The following is a 20,945-nucleotide window of genomic DNA, read 5'->3' as shown; positions in this document are numbered from 1 at the left end:
CCTGGGTTCAGCAGACAGGAAAAAAAACTACTTAAACACTACTGCAGTCAGAGGAACAGGGGAGTGTCTTCGCTGATCTTCGAGAAGGTGGCACTATGTCTGTGTGTCCCTGAACATCTGCCCATTATTGAAATCCACAGTGGCTTTAAAGAAGCAGAGCAAGTTCAGTCTTTGTGAAAATCATATCACAAAGAACAATTCCAGTGGATATCAAGTGAAAACAAAAATGAATCCAACATGGTGCATGTGGATGTCTAGTCCAATAAAATATCCATTATTAGTTGTGCTTTGTTTGTTTGTTTTGGGGGGGTTGTTTTGTTTTGCTTTGGCGTTTCCTGAGGGTTTGTTGTTGTTGTTGTTTGGTTTGGGTTTGATTTTGGTATTTTTGGGGGTTTGGTTTGGTTTTACTGATATTTCATTATTCTTATATCTGGGGATACAAATGCATTTTTAAAATATTCACTACAAAATTGTGCCTTTTATATTTGTGGCAACCTAAGTATCTATAACTTAGATCTTTATAGTCCCCTCAGTTATTTTATTCTATCTTCAAAACCTTGTTAAAAATACAAATGTTACTGCTTTACAAGCAGAATAATACTTCAGTTTGACAGAGAGGCACAGTCCCCTAGAATAATGCCTGATAAAGATAAATTTACATGGTTACTGACACTATGACAAAGTGTTCATATTTTATTTACAAAATCCTGCTGCTGCTGTGGGAGATGGCTTGCTTGCTCTCGGATTTCCTCCATGGTGAAGAGCCTTTCTATCGAGGAGGGGTTGGGATGTAAAGAAGGCACAAATGATACAGTCATACCCCACTGTTTGGACAAAAATGAAGCTAATTACGATAGAAGTCCAAAAATGGTCAGCTAGGCAGCTGGGAAATTGGTAAAAAGGGTGTGTGACAATGTAGCACTGAGAATAAGGACATGAAGAGATGTAGTCTTTGCAGAGACAGCATTCAGGAGATTGTCCCAGGCATGGCCTAGGAGTTCAAAGGAAGGGAGGGGTGGAGCAGGGAACAACACAACAATCAAAAATTTGCGCTAAGAAATGCCATTGATAGAAGATATTTTACTTTCTGTCCTCAGTCTGAGTACAGGTATTACTACTGAATATATATATATTTATATACTGAAAAGTATCTAAAAAGGAAAATAACAAGCCAGCTTTGCTAAGAATAGAATTTTGAGCTGATGCCAATGAAAGATTAATCATGGAAGCTGGGTAACAACACTCGAAATAGTAAAGAGGAACTGCAGGACCTTGAGAGACTGAGTGACTAAGCAATAAAAGCATGTGGGAAATTCAAGCTGAATAAACATGAAATTGCTGAGAAAAAATACCCTAGTTTTGTGTATTTAATGGTGGCTCTGTCTAGAGCACTTAAGAATGAGATACTGGCATAATAAATTTAAAAAAAAAAACAAACAAAAAGAAACAAACAAACAAACAAAAAAAAAAAAACCAAAAAAGAAACAACCCCAAAAGAACCCAAAGCCAGCTTTGGACAAAATAAGAAAGGTCACTATCCCAGATAAATCATTTGTTCAGTCTTCCCCGAAATGCAAGAACAGCAATACAATATCAGCCAGGGTTCTAGGAGTGCTGAGTGGATGCCATATACCAGACAAGTATGATGTGGTATTTATCTAGTATACTCTTATCACACCCTATTCTGCCTCCCATTACTGTATCAGATGCTCTAAGCACTACTGAAGTGCCATGTGAGGTATAACTGATCTTTGACATGAAGCCTTCTCATTTCTGCTCATATTCTAAGAGGTTTGTAAGGATGGGCTGCCTATCACAGAAGAAACAGAAAACCACATTCTACAACTATATAACGGCTATATGTATATGACTATATGTTTGTCTGGGGACAACTTTGGGGCAGACTCTGTGTAAGAATAGAAACCTCCCACAGATCTTCACAGCTGCTCTCTTGAGTAAGCCAAACTTTGATTTCTCACGAATATTCACAGAAACTTCACAGGAAAGTTTCTGACAGAAGCACCATCTCTAGGTCCTACAGTTCCCTTCAATGACTGAGCCTCATCAATGCCAAGCTAAATAACTGTAGCTATTCTGAACAGAGTACTAGTAGTTGTGGATAATCACTGCTAGGAAGGGGGTTAGGTCAGGGGATGGTGGGGCAACTAGGAGAACCAAAACCAGGGAAGAAAACAGGAATGTAAATAAAAGACACTGTTGGATCCTGGTCAAAACATCTGGGCTCCCTGTTAGATGGTCCTCACAGCAACCACATCGAAAAAGCGGGAGAGCCAGTAAGTCAGCTTTGGCTCGTGATGATGAGGGCAAGTCAAAGGTGCTTAGTTTTACAAGCAGAGAGGCAAATACTACCCATAGGAGACTGGCAACCCTCAATGCCCATCACTTGTTTCCAGCCTTGGAGTGATTTTTCCCTTGTGTTCTGGTACGGCAGGCTAGGGAAGGCAGCTAGACTAAAACTGAATTAGCACAGAAAAAACAAGATGTTTCTTTTCATCCAGGTAAGTCTTGCACAAGCACATCTGCCAACAGAAAAGCCTGTGTGCCTTCCAAGGCAAGGTATGATCAACTGTCTGGAGATATAAAACACCACAAGGTAGAAAAGTTAAACAGAGGCACTGCAGGATTTGTACTGGTGTACTGTGATAACTAAATGCCAAAGAAAACCTGAATCAAGTATCAGCCAAGCAGAAAATATCCTCTGAAGCATTGTCCCAGAAGAGATTTTGTTATATTCTGCAGAAGAATAGTGGCTGCCTGGTGCATGTTTGGAGAGCATGTAAGGTGCTTGGCACTTGTAATGAAGATGCAAAATGCCTATTAGAATGAGGAAGAAGGAGATTCTGTCATCCCTTCTGTCTTGCCACCCCCCACTCCAACACACAAAAGCATTAATATAAGATACACATCACAGCTTTGGAAGGGAAGAAAATTGTAAGAGATTTTCTACATTCTTGCAATTAAAAAGAATTTTTGCTAGTTTGATCCTAGAGGTAGCACTTTACATAAATGATTGTTCCTGAGAGTCTTGCTGTATTAACTGGAAGTGGACTATGAGCTAGTGTAAAGTGTCAAGAAGCATAACCAATATTATGAGCAGTGGTTGCATAAGCCTCCCTCATGGGAGAATCTTCCCTGAAATCCTATTTGGCTCTGATACTGCCTGCATAAATCTTTCCAAAAGGAAATTTTCCAGCTTCGCCTCCAAAAACTTCTAGGCTTTAAAAAGATGAAACAAAATGCCAGTGCCTGGCCTTGGCTAAGACAAGAATGGCTGCGCTGACAGTACCATGCCTACAGAAATGTATCCTTATTTAAAATGATAAATCCGTCAAATAAAACCTATCCATGATACAATAAATCTTACAAGGCTGAAACCACATTAATAATTCAGCACATGGAATAGCATCACTGCACCCTGCTCTCCTGCAGCAAGCAACACCCAAGTGTGGGATCACAATCTCCACCTTCTTTGCCCTCGTGCAGAATAAGGTGCAGTTATAGGCCAAGGTAATGCTGCTCTTCAAAGCAATCTGTTTGTGTCCATCTATGACACATGCACACTGAAATGAAGTTGTATTGTACCATCTTTTGAGGGAGAATGCTAAAGTACAGAAATTTCTTTTCTTCTGTGAATCCAAGGCTTATGATCACTACCTGGAGCTGGTACTATATGACCTATCATCACGAAAACGAAGTAATTTTCATAGTCCCTGCTTTCCTAAATGTAGTCTCTCATCTTAAAATATGATATATACTGTCCATAAGTACAAGACTTACTTGCCTCCACTAAAAAACCCACTTTGAATAAGACCAACAAGCAGTCCCAATCACTTTATAAAGCGATTTACACAAACTGATTAGGACTGCTGTAGTTGGTCTTGTTCAAAGTGAGTGTTTTCAGTGGAGACTAGTAACTCTTGCAGTGTCATATGTCCCACTCTTTGTGTCATATGCAGGTAAGATGTTTTCTTCTACTATCAGAACAGATTAGACACCTGGGATTACAAAAGAAATACTAAAAAATCAAAACCCCACAAATACTGCCAAGAACACCTTTTTATTTTTATTTTTAATTCCCCCCCTAAAAAAAAAAAAAAAGTATTTAAAAGTCTCCTATGAAGAACAGACCTTCCTTTTTTATGTGAATGACTCTATGGGCATGACCATTTATTTGGCTTGAGCTGTCAGAGAACATAATTACACTTGAAAATGCTCAAGATGAAATTCTTGACAAAGAGTTAAAATTATATATATGTATATGTGTTTGTATAGATGATGAAGAGAAATAACAGAAGTCATCTGATGAGTAACAGGAGGTGCAGGGAAGAGAACGAAGAATTTAAAAACTAAAACTCAGTTTTGCAGTAGCTACAAAATGACCTATACATGTGTGCAGGCAAATATAATAGGTACAGTAACATGAGACTCCTGCCATGTCCTTGCATGCATAACTCAAGATCTATGTCTGGAAGAGAACATACTAATCGAGTGGATAATTTTTACATTGAGTACTAGGGGGGAAAAAACAACCAACATATCTTCAGCAGATGAGTTCTGATTGAACCTTTGGAAGCTGTTATTCCCATAAGGAGCAGCATGTTCATCAGAGTCCATGCTGTATCATGCCTCAGATGCCTCAGTGGACCAGTCTGTTGAGATCATTCACTTCAGAGCTGTGAGCAGAAGGACAAAAGAAGCTTTCACACTACTTGCCCCTCCCAGAAGTCATGCTGAGACCATGGGATTTGATGCTGCTCTGCTGCAGCAACCTAAGAAGCACATCTGTGGATGCACATGCCTGGGAAAAACACCACCACAGCTAAATCTGCTAGATTTTGTCAGAACTCTAAACGTGATTCCGAGCAATGTTTCTCTAAGTCTCCAAGCACTATTTCCCAAATCAAAATTAAACAAGAAGTTGGAACAAGTCTCTGCAGTCGATTCATATACATAGAAATTTCTGTTCTTCATTTAAAGAAGACTGAACAATTGCAGTGAAGTTTCAGAAGAATATTAGAGACCACAGGCTGATGTGTGTTACCACTATGAAAAATGATTAGCTCATTAATTCCAGGCACCGTATTCATTTCAAACCCATCATACAGACTTAATTTTGCAAACAGATACACTATTGCAGATCTGAACACCACAGAGATTAGCAATTCTCTTCACATGCAGAGAACAGAGGGAGAGGAACTCAGGAAAGAATTACAAAACATAGGGCTGAGGTCCACTCGGATGATGAAGGTAAGTGACAAAACAAACACACATACAGTTCAATGCAAAACCAGTTTTGCTAGGGACTGTAGTTAATTTGATTGTCCTTAATAAAAGGAAAATTAAATAAAATACCAATAATAGGGTGAAATAAAAAAGCACAATCAAATACTACCATCAAGAATTTTAGGTCTTTTAGATATCTGAAGTGTGAAAAGCCCTCTAAAATACAGTAGTGAAAACCCCTCATCTGAATAAAATAGGAAAAAGGCAAAAAAACTCCACCAACCAACAAACCAAAAAACTATACATCCAAGATAAAACCAAACACAACAAAACCCAAACTATGGTTTGTTTTTTGGTGTTTTTTTTTCTTTTTTTTTTTTTATTTATTTTTCTAGTCTAGTAAATATTTAATATATATAATAGGGAAAATAGGTGCAGAAGAACCTTAATCTGCAGAATGTGCTAAACCTCACAACAGTTATCTTGTAAGTCTAAAACTCAGTATCTATGAAGAATTTGTCACATTGATATGCACCTCTTAAGAGTTATAATCAGATTTGTTATTTCCATATTCCTGATCTGGATGGTCAGAGTGCAGGATCTGTTCAGAGCTATTCTTTGATGCCCATCTCTCCTTAAAAAGATATTTTCAAAATCATAGGTCCAGTCTCAGGTTTAAGTCTTTTAGAACCCTGTTATTGACACCACCATTGTGTTCCTCAGTGCTGTGGTTTATAAGCCAACCTATGGACATCTCTTCTGTGAAAGATGAAACAAACTGTACTTTTTTGAGTGCATGTTTTTCTACAGTCTGTTCACATGAGAATGCTTAAGTGGATGAACACCTCCTTTACAAGATAAGAACACTCCATAAATTGAAAAGCTGATTGAGAAATAATGCTGTAATGCTGAAGACTAATTTGGTATGATGAGTTTAGGTCTTTTTAATTTATTTTTCCATAATTGCAAAAAAAGGGCAGCAATATATTTCCAGTAAGTCAGGAAACATTTTGTTATTTTCAAGAACTAACATACCAATGATATTGACAGCAAATGTAATAAGCATGTGTCTCTTTAATACATTGTTAATATTGTCCCAGTAGAAAAGAATCATTTTAAAGCTTCATGTAGCACTACTTTGCCAGAGAAAAGGAAGCATTTTACATTACTTTTTCTGTTGCACTGCTGGTTTTGTAATTGTCCTGGGTTCAGCAGTAGCAGTCATTTTTAGCCCTTCTTAGTAGCTGGTGCAGTGCTGTGTTTTTGACTGTCAGCCTGGGAACAGCGCTGATAACACCGATGTTTTAGTTACTGCTCAGTAACATTTACTCTGACCAAGGATTTTCTGAGTCTCATGCTCTGCCAGGGAGGAGGGGAAGCCGGGAGGAAGCAGAGACAGGACACCTGACCCAAACTGACCAAAGAGGTATTCCATACCACAGCACGTCATGCCCAGTATATAAACTGGGTGCAGTTACCCAGAAGTGTTTGATCACTGTTCGGTCGGGCTGGGTATCGGTCGGCGAGTGGTGAGCGGTTGTATTCTCTTCCCTTGTTATTTCCCTTACCATTATTATTATTGGTGGTAGCAGCAGTGGTTTGTGTTATACCTTAATTACTGGGCTGTTCTTATCTCAACTCGTAGGAGTTACATTTTTTTGATCCTCCTCCTTTTCCCTCTGGGAGCGGGGGGAGGAAGAGAGGGGAGTGAGCTAATGGCTGCATGGTTTCTGAGTTACCAACTGGGCTTAAACCACGACAGTAACTTCCACACATTATATTTAGTCTATAAAACTGTACATCATTAAAAATTTTGCATAGATATAAATATTGATCATAGAATCATAGAATAGTTAGGGTTGGAAAGGACGTTAAGATCATTCGGTTCCAACCCCCTGCCCAGGGCAGGGACACCTCACCCTAGACCATGTCACCCAAGGCTCTGTCCAACCTGGCATTGAGCACTGCCTGGGATTGGAGCATTTACCACCACATTTCTCCCTTTGGCCATAGCCCATAGTTAGGGGCCCACCACCAATTCCCAAGGAGACTTCCAGACTCCCCAGCCTATCATTGTCATAAATAGTTACACCCCCTTCCTGTCTGCCTGGCCTGTCTTTCCTGAAGATTCTATAAGTTTCCATTCCAACACTCCAGTCATAGAAGTCACCCCACCATGTTTCCATGATGCCAGTGGTATATCCCTCTAGATGTGTGCACATCTACGGGCATTTGTATAGAGACATCTGAGCCAAGCTCCGAAGAAAGCCGACTCATTGGCTGGAGCAGCTGGAGAAGCTCTGCATTGCTCTGAGCATTCGTTACAGGTGCTGGCAACTGACTGGTAGTTTTGGGATGGATCGGTGTTCCCCTCCCCCAACACATCTAGTTTAAAGCTGCCTTGACCAGCTTAGCAAATCTCCTACCAAAGCACCTCTTCTCCTTTTTTGTCAGTCTGGCCTCATCAGCCTCCAGTAGATCTAGCTTTCCAAAGTAAATGCCATGGTCTAAGTAACCAAACCCCTGACTATGGCACCACCCCTCTAAGCATTTGTTAACCTGCCAGATTTGTCTAGTCTAGTCGATATATACTGGATATATATATATGTACACGTATGTAGGAGTGAAAAACATAAAAGTGCTTCACAATATTTCTGAAGGCTCCTGCAACAGTTCACCAAGACAGACACTATTTTGCTAAAACTGTCAAATACTTACTGTGAAGATACTGAGCAATGTTTATTATCCATTCATCTGTTAACTTCCCAGCTTTTGTTATCTTGGCACACTTCAGCTGACTTGAAAGATCTCTTGATTCAATCCAACACATGGTGTCCTCTTTGTAGCTATAGTCTAGTGTCAAAATTGCAGATCCTTTTACAGGTGTTCGGGTAGACATTTTGCTTCCATTAAGGTGTAATACCTCAATTGTTTCTGAGCTTGCAATCAGAAGAAGAGATGGTCTATCAGCAGGCTCTAAAAACAAAGTAAAGAGAATTTAAAGGGTTAAAGGACTGTTTTTACCATACTTTTTCAACACAATTTTTGATGTTCTCACCTGCATGTTTTAAGAGATATAATAAATTGGTTTTGTTTTTATTTTCATAACTATCATATATTCCAAATTACTATTCTATTTTATCCTGTTGTTCTAATGGCTCGCATCATTAAAGAAAATTAATTACCCTAGCCCCACAGCTTCTGTTTAATTCCAAGTACCATTATTGCAACATTTTTCATGCTTATGTCATAAAATGAAATACAACTCATGCAAATTACTTCTATCCAGACTGCTAGCATTTCTAAAGAATGAAGAACAGGAAAAGCTGCAGAACATACCAGTTCACATGAAATGGCAAGGTACTTTCCATATTAGAGTCTACATAATAAGACAAAAACTGAGGACTGGATGCTGCTGAAAAAAATTATAAACCCAATCTTACAAAATCCCAATGCAATGAAACCTGGCTACACCATAGAGATGATGGGCTTACTACCATGCATTATCAAGGGGAAACCACCATGCAGTGGAGTTTCCCAACAGCAGAAAGGGAACAGAGAATGTTTCTTTCCACTAGGTTGCTATTAATGTTACAATAAACAAACAAAAATATGAAGAAGCAACTCATATTAAGAGATTACATGCAATATAAGTGTCACATTCACCTGAATCACTTTGCCTAGAAATCCTGCTAGCAGTTCGTAAAAATATTTGAGCAATGTGTGAATAATGAAAGAAACAATAATACCCCAATAGTGAAGAAGAATATGCATCTTAAAATACAGAATGTTCCAGTTTAAGTTAAAACTTCAAAGAGTTGCATTATCCACACACAGGAACAAAAAATTCTCACTGTGACAAAATATTTTTAGCACTATGACAAGTGTTATTTGGCAAAAAAGGCAGCTGTTCTTGTTTTAGGTGTATCTTTAATTGTGTTTAAGACACAGGATAGAGAAACTGCTTTTTGAAAAATCTCCTTCCCATTAGATGTTGTTCAGCATTCAGAGTTCTGCTCCAACCAAGACTGAGCTGATGCAGAAACTTATGAAAAGATTCCCCGTGAGAGAAAGATGTTGTGACCCTAAAAACTGTTTCAGGTTTAACTGGAAGAACAAGTTGTCTAATATTGCAATGATGTATGTTCATGTGAATCACTTAATGGAAAGCTGACCTTTGCAACAGGGTCAACATCACTACAACATGTCTATTTGTCCCATTCATTTGTTAAATGAACTAATGTCAAGTGGGCAAACTTTTGGACGTTGTATTGTAGAAAATTACCCTAAACCATAGAAACTCACACTGCCATTGCAAGCATATGTGAAAAATATTTCTGTTGCCAAGTCAAGAGCTCTCACCTCAGTGGAATCTGCTTGTATTCAAAGGAATAAATCAGTGTTTAAATGCTGCATTGACATGTAGTACTTTCAATCAACATTCTACCTAATGAAGTTTTCAGAATTTTACTAAGCAATTACAGCTGTCTAAATGGAGAAAAAAATGCATAAATACAAGGATTTGACAAATAATACTTCATCAGCAAGTCTGATTAAAAAGAAGAAAAGGCTTCAGTGAATAAAGTGCTCAGTGGTCTCACTCAAATCCACAGAAGCAGGCATTAATTCTGTTCCTTGGTGCTATCTGCCCTTATTGAAACAGCTTGTTTGCTGATTATTTTTTTATTTTCTCGTGTAAATAACGTGGGTTTTTTTGTTTTCTTTTCTGTAAGGGATCAGTATGTATTCCTTCTAAAGTGGATTTCATTTAATCTTTTCCTATTGTTCCTCATTCCATGATGCATATTCTACCTTGTAATCCTCTACCTTTTTCCCTCCCTGGTAGATCTCACACTGACATCTGCAAACCTACACTTCTGTAGCATTGCTTTCTGAACTCACTGACTGTCCCCATCAGCCTCACATTCACTTCCACCGATTCATGGATGAGACAGGACAGGATAGGATATGGATAAGATGGATAGGATAGGATGGGATGGGATGGGATGGGATGGGATAGTTAGGTTTGGAAAGGACCTTAAGATCATTCGGTTCCAACCTCCCTGTCATGGGCAGGGATGCCTCACCCTAGACCATGTTACCCAAGGCTGTGTCCAACCTGGCCTTGAACACTGCCAGGGATGGAGCATTTACCACTTCCTTGGGCAGCCTGTTCCAGTGCCTCACCATCCTCACAGTAAAGAACTTCTTCCTTATATCTAACCTTAACATCCCCTGTTTTAGTTTACACCCATCACCCCTCATCCTATCACTACAGTCCCTGATGAAGAGTTTCTCTCCAGCATCCTTGTAGGCCTCCTTCAGATATTGGAAGGCTGCTGTGAGGTCTCCACCACCAGCCTTCTCTTCTCATACTGATCCTTTTTGTTTTTCTTCTTTGATTATCATTCTTATTTTTGTTTTACTCAGGGAAGATACCTAACAACTGAAAAGATTTAACTAATTTCTGAAACGACTCCTTGTGTTGTAAGCCATGAATGAAGCTCCCCAGTCTTGCCTTCTCCAAAAGAGAAAACAGTGGAGGTTCTTATTAAGCCGTTTTATTTGAAATTGGCCAGGTAAGTCCATTTGCAGTCAACACATGGCTGTGGTATGTAAATCTTCTCTTCCCTCCTTTCCTATCAACTTCTGCTACTCATCAGAAGAAGAAAGCCAGATGTAAGAGCTTCTGTCTGTCACCAACTCCCTCCAGAGACTTTCCACACTGAGGGGTACAAAGGGGTGTTTCCATCTGCATCCTGCTATGTTTGGGGATTTTTTCTTACATCTAACAGCTCTGTGCTCAGCTTCTCCCTTCCCACAAAATAATACTACTGCCTAATTCTGGATTCAAACACTCTTTTCCCAACCAGCAGCGTTGTGAAAAATCCTTTATTATTTTTTTTTCTTTTATACTTTATGTCAGATAAGATAGTTCCACCCTTTGCAATCTATAAAAACTGCAAGAGAAGGCAGCTACATGGGAGCTGTTTGCAGTTACCCAGGCAGCATGGTTGTTCAGTTGTCCGAGACTGCAATAGAGAAACACATCCCTTCCTGCACTGTTTTAAACTGACCCGTTGAAAACTGTAACAAGGATTTAATATCTCATTAAACTCCAGAGAAAGGATGCATTTTAGTCTTAATGTCTAAGACATAACAGGATTTTGAAAAAGAATTACTGACAAGCCTCCTGAGCAACAGTTGTAATCAAACCTGGCTGCAGACAAAGGAATCGTGAGGACTCATGGCACTGCTAAAAGGTTCTGCTCAGCAGACAATATGACACATTAAAAATACATCTGCATTCTGGCAGAACTTATCCAGACACCAGATTACTGAGCTTGAAACTATACTTTTCAAGCAGCCTGTACATGAAAAAGGATGTGTAACAAAATCAAAATCATGTCTTTTCCCTCACAAAAACTGCTTGTCTATTTCTCAAGAACAGAATCTGCAAAGCTTAAAGTTTAGTGGGCAGATCTAGGATGAGTTACTGTGAGCTGACAACAGCTTTTCAAATAACTGGACTTCATGTGTTATTTTTTCACAAGGTTTTTTTTTTTTTTTTTTTTTTTTGTGGTGGTTTTCTTTGGGGGGGTTGTGGTTTTTTGGTGGGTTTTTATTTTTTATTTTTTTCCATAGGAAAGATAAGCATTGAATAGCTCTGTAATCCAGGGAAGTTTTATGATTCATCCCTCCTGACTAAAATGAAAACATTTTCCTTTGAATTATGTTTAAAATAGAATAATGGAAAGGATGAAAGACTTGCATTTCCCTCCTACCTGATCTTGTCTAAAATACAGGTCAATAAGTGATGTCACAATAAATCAGAAACTGAGGCGTTTTCCTCTGCCAGCAGCCCTACTTCTGTTCAGGAAGAAAAGATTCAGAAATACCTGCCTTTTTTTTTCTTTTTTTTTTTTTCCCTGAGCAACGGTATGAACTAGATAAAACTCAGAATTCAGTGGTTACAAGCAGCTTAAAACCCCTTCATCCTGAGGTATGCATTGTAAATGATAAGTACTTTGCCCTTACCTATGCAAGCATTGTATAAAAATATGAAAAATGTTTTTATAGTGTTAAATAAAATGACGTGGACCTGTTGGAGTGAATCCAGAGGAGGCTACAAAGATGGTCAGACTGCTGGAACACCTCTGCTATGAAGACAGGCTGAGAGCTGGGCTTGTTCAGCCTGGAGAAGGCTCCAGGGAGAAGGTAGAGCAGCTTCCAGTACCTAAACAAGCCCATGAGAAAGCTGGTAGGGATAGGAAGGGCAGGTAGGGATAGGAAAAGGGGGAATGGCTTTAAACTGGAAGAGAGCAGATTTAGATTAGATATTAAAATTCTTCACTATGAGAGTGGTGAGGCACTGGCACAGGCTGCCCAGAGAAACTGCGGCTGTCTCATCCATGGAAATAGTCACAGCCAGGTTGGATGGGGCTTTCAGCAACCTGGTCTAGTGGAAGGTGTCCCCTCCCATTGCAGGGAGATTGGAAATGGATGATCTTTAAGGTCCCTTCCAACTCAATTCTGTGATTCTATGAAAATGCAGTCTAATTTAATTTGGAAATTAATATTTGATGTTTATCCACAGTGTACCAAACATTTGGGCTGATTTGTTTTTAAAGAATCGAAACTTAGTTCTGTGAGATTTTAGAAAACTCTGCTGTGAAATAAGTTTGAAAGTCATGGAATATTTTCTAAATATCAGAAAGAGCTTTTTGCTTAAGTCATTATCAGTTTATCCAGCTTTATCTACATGACAAATGTTTCTTGCAACATGGAATTTCTCTCTAGATAGGCTATACAGATATAAAACATACCAGGAACTTTTGGAAGAAAGATTTCTCAGTGAAATTCTTCTCATCAAAAGATTTCTAGTGGTGTCTTTTTGTTTCCTTAAACATTGTTTTCATCAAATGCAGGCCTTGCAAACTAGGCATACAAACAGTAAACGAAAAGGTCCTAAAACTCTGTTCAGTAGAGCTTTATTTGTTTAATATTCACCCCAGAAGAAGTAACTAACTGTTTCTTCATTCATAAAAGAATGTGTGGTTAAAAAGTCTGGGAAAAAACATGGTGTGCCTCCAGCTGTTTTGACAACTTTTTTAACATGCTTCCCAAAGGTACCGTGCAGCTGAAGTTTTCAGCTCCAAAGTTATTTAAATGTGCTGAGGAAGAAAATGCAAAATTTAATGAGGGAAAGACCTTACCACCTTCCCAGCCAAGCATTTGCCTGCCTGAAGGGTATGAAAAAAGTAGCTTCTCTCAAGTTCTTTGCTAATTGTACCATACCACGTGCAGAAAGACAGTTATGCAGGCATGGGCTCTCAGGCTGTGCTAAAGCTGCTAGGGGGTGTCGGAAGTAGGTGATCTTAAGGTCCTTTCTAACGCAAACTGTTCAACAACTCTGTAAGTCGGGACCAGTGAAGCAATACAAGCTGCTACAATTCACTGCAGCTCTTTCAGAGCTCTGTGATAGAAGTACCTTCATTACTGTACCAGGTGTGTTTTTGACCTCTGTGCCCTAGGAAGTATTGGACACAAATATTCATCATATTGATAATTTAATCCAGCAGTAATTCAATGAAAAGTTGTGTTTACACAAAAAAAAAAATGCAATGAGCAACACTCATTTCTTTGCAGCACCGTCATCTTGATTTGTACTGTCCTGCAGTGATTTCTCTGATTAATGATGAGTGACTCTTCTCTGAAATTGCAAGAAAAGGTGAAAACTACTGCAAAATAAACATGATGAAGTATTAAGAAATATACGATGAAGTATTAAGACATACAGAAGAGTCATTCTTCTTTGTTAATCTGATTCATTTCATGAAGACCATCCAGCCACTGACAGCTCACTACAACACTTACTTGTTACACACACTGCTGGATCTAAGAAGGGAAACTCAAAGGCTCATCTCAAGCCCAGTATTGGTACCGTGAGTATTTCCTGATCTAGAATTGCATTACTGATTTTCATCTAGTGGAGGAAGAAGAATATTAAAATATTTTTACTTTGTGTGGACTTTCTTATCTCACCATTCTTTGCTGTGGATTTTAAAAAAATTCTAAGCTATTGTGTGGATCAGTATAAAAATTCATACAAGCAGTAAAAAATCTGCAACTGATACTGTTGCTCAAGTCAGAACAATTTATTTAGCAATGATCTTTATGTGAGGAAGCCTCAAAAAAAAAAAAAAACCAAACCCAGGAGATCTTCCTATTTTTGATGGCAAAATATCTACGAAAAGGAAGACTTAATATATATAGCAAATTGTCCTGGGTTCAGCAGTAGCAGTCATTTTTTTCTCCTTCTTAGTAGTTGGTGCAGTGCTGTGTTTTTGACTTTCAGCCTGGGAACAGCGCTGATAACGCCGATGTTTTTAGTTACTGCTCAAATACTTGGTCTGGCTAAGGACTTTGTGAGTCTCATGTTCTGCCAGGGAGGAGAGGAAGCTGTGAGGAAGCAGAGACAGGACACCTGACCCAAACTAGCCACAGCACGTCATGCCTGGGATGTAACTGGGAGTTACCCCAGAAGGGCACTCTCTGCCAGGTTGGGCTCATTTCAGTGGGTGGTATCGTATTCTCTTCCCTTGTTATTTCCCTTATCATTATTATTACTGGTGGTAGCAGCAGTGGTTTGTGTTATACCTTAGTTACTGGGCTGTTCTTATTTCAACTCGTGGGAGTTACATTCTTTCAATTCTCCTCCCCATCCCGCGGGGAGCGGGGTGGAGCGGAAGGGAGGAAAGAGGCAGGGGGGAAGTAGACGGTGTGGCTGACTTGCCGGCAGGGTTTAAACCACGACACAAACACAGGTTTAAACTTGGGTGTTGAATCATTATGGATGTTGACTAATTTCTTAAGGAAATTTTGGGGCTTTTTAATATAAAAGTATTGTAAATTTAGTATGCTGAATAACAACACACTGTGTACAATATCACTTCCTTAAATATAATTCACTGATTTCCTCAAATACCTAATTCACTATTAATAATGAAAATATGCAGTAAGCAATAAAAAACCTAGTATGAATATGTATATAATGAAATTCACCTCTTGGGATATTGAAGGACAAAGCAATCTCCTGTCTTTTTTATCCTAAGAGTACAATTATCTCACAATCATTTCCTCTGTCTTTTCAATATCTCCGTTGTCTTCTCAGCACAAACAGCCTATTTTGTTTGTGTGAGGAAAGAAAGCTTTGATTTATTTATGAACAGGGAAACTGGGAACTCTTCTAATCTTGGCTGAATTGAGTCTTTCACTTTAATTAATAATAATCATATAATAACTTCTAACATTTCCCTTGGAGTACTGTTGTAATATATGAAAAGTTTCCCACAGGTTGCTGTGTGGTTCTTTGTAGTAGAGTGAAGGAAAGTCCACCTCTTACGTGTTTGTCTGTCTATCTTTTCATGTGTATCCTCTAGATAGGAGAAAACCACAAAATATTTTAACTAAGGTGAAAAGATGTTAATACTTACTATTTTTGGCCTTGCAGGATTTGTTATCAGGCTGAAGAACATAACCCTCCACACAGCTGCAAGAGTATGATCCGTCTGTATTTACACACATCTGGCTACAGCTTCCATATGTGTTACACTCATTCAAATCTGAAGGGACATTAACAAGATGTCATTTATGATTGGAAAAAAAAAATAAAAATTCAACGATAAATCAGAATCCTAAGAGAAAAGTTTAACTCATTAAGTCACTACGGTATGATGCTCTATGTTTTCCCCTTCTCAGGCCATTACTTTATCACAGATTTTGGCTGTTGAAATCACTCCAGTAACCAAACAGAAGGCTAAGAGTTTTCAAGTTTAATAGACATTAATTTTCAAAGATAAAACCTTCATTTTTTTTCAAGTAGTATCCAATGTCTACATCATGTTTGGATTCTTGTTAGTATTAGAGACCACTGGTTATCAGGACTGATGAATGAAGCAACATTTCAAGAATGGGAATATTTTATTATCCTTCTCAACCTATTTATGCTGGCAATGTCATATATTTCCTTAAATGAACTGTCACAGCTTCTACATTAAACCATCATCCACTACATCAAACCCTATATATTTCTCTAATAAATGTAAAGAAAAATTTTCTCAACTGGGGTACATGGGCATACCATAAAATCAAGATATGCTATTTAACAGTGGTTGAGGGTTTAAACTGACATTTGAAAAAACTGCTGTTGAAATTATTTCCTCAGATATATTTTTAATCACAAAACATGACATCCATAGCGCAAAAGAATTTATAATAAATTACATTTATGAAGAATCTGGCTTAGCACCATTACTTAGAGAAAGGAGTGATTGGTAGTGAGCACATACATAAGGCAACAGAACTCTAATATGATTATAAAAAGAGAAAAAATAAAACAAGAAACAAATACCTGGATAGAGAATTAAGAAGTCATATATTTAAAAAAATGGAAAAGAACACCAATTTCAGTTTGCAATTAATTACATAAAGTAACATTCCCAGCTAAGTTGTATGATCTCAGAGTGTTCATTTATCAAATTCTAATCTAGGTGTGACTTTATGGGCACTACAAGTTTTACAGCATCTCCTGGTAGCCCAGTCTGGAGAGCAGCTCATGTGAATGAACTATAAGCTTGTCTGAGCAGGGGGAAATGCTCCCCACCTCTTCCATCCTGGCTGAGGATGTTTTCCTTCCAGTAACTTAAGAATACCTGCTGCTGGAGCACAGGAGCACCAGAGTCAGTAGTGGGGCCTGACTCTCATTTTGGAGAGGCACCCCTGGTCATTCCTGACAAACACCTTTGAAGACAGGTGAGGAAGTGGCTGTGCTGGACAGCCTGCCCTTAGACAGAGCCCAGAGCCAGCTCACTGTGCCTGGCAGCTGCTATTAGGATACCTGGCTGTTAATGTCACAGTGCATTTCTTGTTTACCTGTGCAGCTTCTTCCATCACTGCTTGTTTCATATCCATCGGCACAGTAACACCTGGTGCCACTCCTGGTGATGGCACATTTGTATTGGCAATTCATCTGTTGGCATTTGGGTAGCAATTCTGTAAATAATATCAGTTACAGCAAAATGTTACTAAATATTTTTATTACTGCGAAATTGTAAATTTTACAAAATTTTTGTCACATGTAAGTGCATGCCTCAGGAAGGAAGAACCACCACCATTTGTATTAGCCGTTTTTGGAAAAGTGACACATACATTACAAAAAGCTTGCTTTGAAAATTGCATTTCAGCAAGTTAATAAATAGAAATCAGCATTTTATTGCTATCAAAAGCTGCTCAGAGGTTTATTATTGAGGTCTACTGTTACTCTGCTTAGACATCCATTTTTTGCAAATCAGTCATTTTCAGACAAAGCAGTGATTTGGAAAAAAAACAAGCCAACCAACCAACCAAGCAAAAACCCCAGCACAGATAAAACAGTGTGATTATATCTATAAAAACCAGCCAAGGTTGTGAGAAAGGTTTCAACATCTATGTTTTTCCTATTCCTCATATCAATTGATTTTCTATCTTTTTTAAGCTTGTTTTGATTTACTGATACACATATAACCTTCACAGCAATCAATGGGAATACATTCTGTCTTAATACTTTAACACCGGACACGTAAAGCTGGATAAACAGTGGCCATTATATATGTCATTACTACTGAAGTCCTTCCTAGAACCTATTGCTTAAATACGTACCATCAGCATGACACTAAAAACCAGAAGAAATATTGTAAAAATATACCCTGTCATGTTTTCAAGCATGAAATCCACCAAGCATAAACACACCACCCCCAAAAATCTCAGACACTTCTCAGCGCCAAGCTGTATGATGTGTATCAGTAATTTTACAGATAAATAATAATAAAAAAGAAACAAACAATAAAAGGATTGAGGAATATAGCATAAGGAGTTCATCTCAAGATATTTTTCAATCCTTCATGCAGAAAATAACCTGTGAATGTACAAGAAAGTTTCTGTTACAGGAGTAAAACTGGGTATGTCACAATGAAAAAGAGAAATCTGTGTTTTAATATGTGGGCAGTTTTAATTCACCTGATAATTATTCATTGAGTTCTACTTGGGAGTAGAATGCAAATGAATATGAAGAAGAGTCTGCATCAACATTTGAGCTGTGGGGCTTCAATTCTGGATGCCTGCTGGTGTCAAAATAAAGCTGAAATTCTGGGAGAAACAGTGCCTGGATGTGGCTGGCACTAAAAGCTATTACTTACTATAATGAACTATTCTAAAAAAGAGAGTTTTCATGCTATTATTTCAGGGCATTCCCTGGAATTCTGTAATCTACAGACTGACCAGAGGCTGAAACACCATCCACTGTCTAAATCTGCCCATTTCCAAGTGTTTTCTGGGTTATTTCTCTGCCTTTTGTGCCATGGTGAATAGGAAGATGATATATTTTTTGGCCATATCTAGATTTTTTTGTTTCTTGTCCCTAGTCCAGTCCTCAAATTTGTTTTACCTTTCCAAGAACAAGTCCCAAGCAGAATGCACACCAGGTTACCTAAAGGTAACCTCACATGGGACTGACTGCATGCTGAGGTGGGGAGCTGTAACCAAAGCTGATAAGGTGGTATCTGTTTGTTTAATATTTCTATCTGTACAAAATCAACATCTACATTTAATTTTCTAAGCAAACATGGCTCAATCACCCTTTACAACCTATAAATGCCTTTCTTAAATGTTTGTCTGATGCTATACAGCCAGGAGCTTTTACTGGATTATAACTATCTGACTCACAAACAGACTTAGCTTCTTTGCACTCTTTTCATAATGGATGCAGACAGCCAGCAGCTTAAACCAGAATAGCGAGACCTGTATACAGCCAGTGAAGAACAGCAACAATAAATTAGCAAGTGATAGCCATTATAGGAAAATTAACTAAACCAGCCAATCTGCTCATCAATTTTTTTCACAAAAACTGATGTATTGCATTGATTTTAAATCATTGCATGGTGGCTTTTAACAACAAAACAGTTGCATTTTCCTTACAGTAAATATAACTGAAGTGCTGTGAATACACCAATTCTGCCAAAAATATTTCTTGTCACACATCTCAACCTTCATTCTTTCTGCACTTTTTTATTCTTCACACTGTCTCTGACAACTTTGTTGATGCCCTCATCCACTCTGCTATACTTTTAGAAAGGGCTTCATCTGAAGAGGTATTCTACTTACATTTCTTTGCCTTACACAAGTCTTTCCATTCACTTTACTGTGAATACTGTCTGATCCTATTGATCAATTAATGAATTAATTTCAAATTTGTTTTCTCAAAACACATGCTTCGAGGTCTGTTGTCAATAATGGTTTCAGACCGTTAAAAATGGCCCAGTGAGAAAAACAGAGTATTTTCTCTCCTTTTAACCAGCTAGGAAAAGAAGCAAACTCTCACTTGCCTCAAGTTTCACACTACAACTGCTTTTACCTGGAGGATAAAAGCAGCCAGGGGAATTTTTCAAAGAAACCAGACTTTCCCACAAATCCACTTAAGAAGCATTGTGGACCACCATGCTTCTGACTTCAAACTAACATTCGCACCCTCACCCCTAAATTATCCATCAGATTATTAAATCTGTACTTTGCCACCATCCGCAGCTCCAGTGAAGAGCTTTCTTATTGCCTGTGTGAGAGACACCTTCGTGCTCCAGATTTTTGCTCTATTATTGATCTCCTAAACCTGCTAGGTGAATCCACGAGGTGAAAAGCACAAATTATAATGACATCGAGGGTAAGCAAATGACATGGCATTGAATGAAATGGAATCTAGACCTACCGTGATCATTTAGTACAACTTCCTTATCACTTCAGGACCTACCAAAGTTAAGACATGTTATTCAGGGCATTGTCAGATGGCCTTAATACATAGGAAAATATAAAAATAAATATTTTGAGTTTTAATTTATACTAGCTATTTTGTCTTCTTTATTTTAAGTAACTGATCCTGAAAACTTGCGGACAAAGACAGAGTTTGCTACCCTCTGGGAATATCTGAAATATCGAAGGACATGGAACACAGTGTATACATTCATGGTTTGGTCAGATTTGTAACACATTTCTTAGGAAGAGGTGAGGAGGCAAAGAAAAATCATGAAGCAGAACTTCATGATTTTTCATGCTACAGATAGGTGCAGAATTTTGCTTGGATTTGAAAGCAAGGTAAGAAGGACAAGAAAGGAATGTCCCTGCTTATATCTGCTTAATTCCTAGTTTGGTTTCCTTCTCTCCACGTGAAATGGTTTACAAAGCACGTATACAGTGGAGAACGAGCATCACTGAGCTTTCAACTTTTATCACAGCTACAGAAACCTCCGAATTTGTCAAAGCATGGTATTTCTGCTGCAAGATTTAAAGTAAGAAGCTGCACTTTTGGAAAGCAACAGGAGAGAACTTTACAGCTCACAAGAAGACCAACAGTTCAAGACTTCTTGCTGCTCAGCAAGCCATGAGATTTGCAGAGATACAGCTAGCAGACGTAGCTCTGAGTAGGATGATTTATTTTCTCCAAGCCTAGGTCATACATCCACATAGGTCATTTATCCACCTTGGGTTTAGGTAATTTTTTTTTAGTGTTTATATCTACACGAGATATTAAGGGCAGGTGTTTTTTTTCCCTACATTCCCATGAATGAGCCTCTCTAATGTGCTCCGGGTCCAACCACAAAAGCACCCCTCCTTTC

At 38.4% G+C, this 20,945-nt stretch overlaps 1 protein-coding gene across 1 annotated transcript in view; it reads right to left on the bottom strand.

Moving 5' to 3' along the window:
* The window catches only part of LRP1B (LDL receptor related protein 1B), a 585,099-nt gene that overhangs the window by 357,382 nt on the left and 206,772 nt on the right, over nt 1-20,945 (bottom strand). The window contains exons 3-5 of the mRNA XM_065670655.1: nt 17,179-17,298; nt 15,741-15,869; nt 7,963-8,220 (exon numbers count right to left, since the gene is read on the bottom strand). Coding sequence (XP_065526727.1) covers nt 7,963-8,220; nt 15,741-15,869; nt 17,179-17,298 — 507 coding nt within the window. The remainder of the gene's footprint in view (nt 1-7,962; nt 8,221-15,740; nt 15,870-17,178; nt 17,299-20,945) is intronic.

Source organism: Lathamus discolor, chromosome 3, assembly GCF_037157495.1.
Source record: "Lathamus discolor isolate bLatDis1 chromosome 3, bLatDis1.hap1, whole genome shotgun sequence".
NCBI classification, from domain to species: Eukaryota; Metazoa; Chordata; class Aves; order Psittaciformes; family Psittacidae; genus Lathamus; species Lathamus discolor.
The sequence above is the reverse complement of the archived record's forward strand: the minus strand, read 5'-3'. Positions and strand labels throughout refer to the sequence as shown.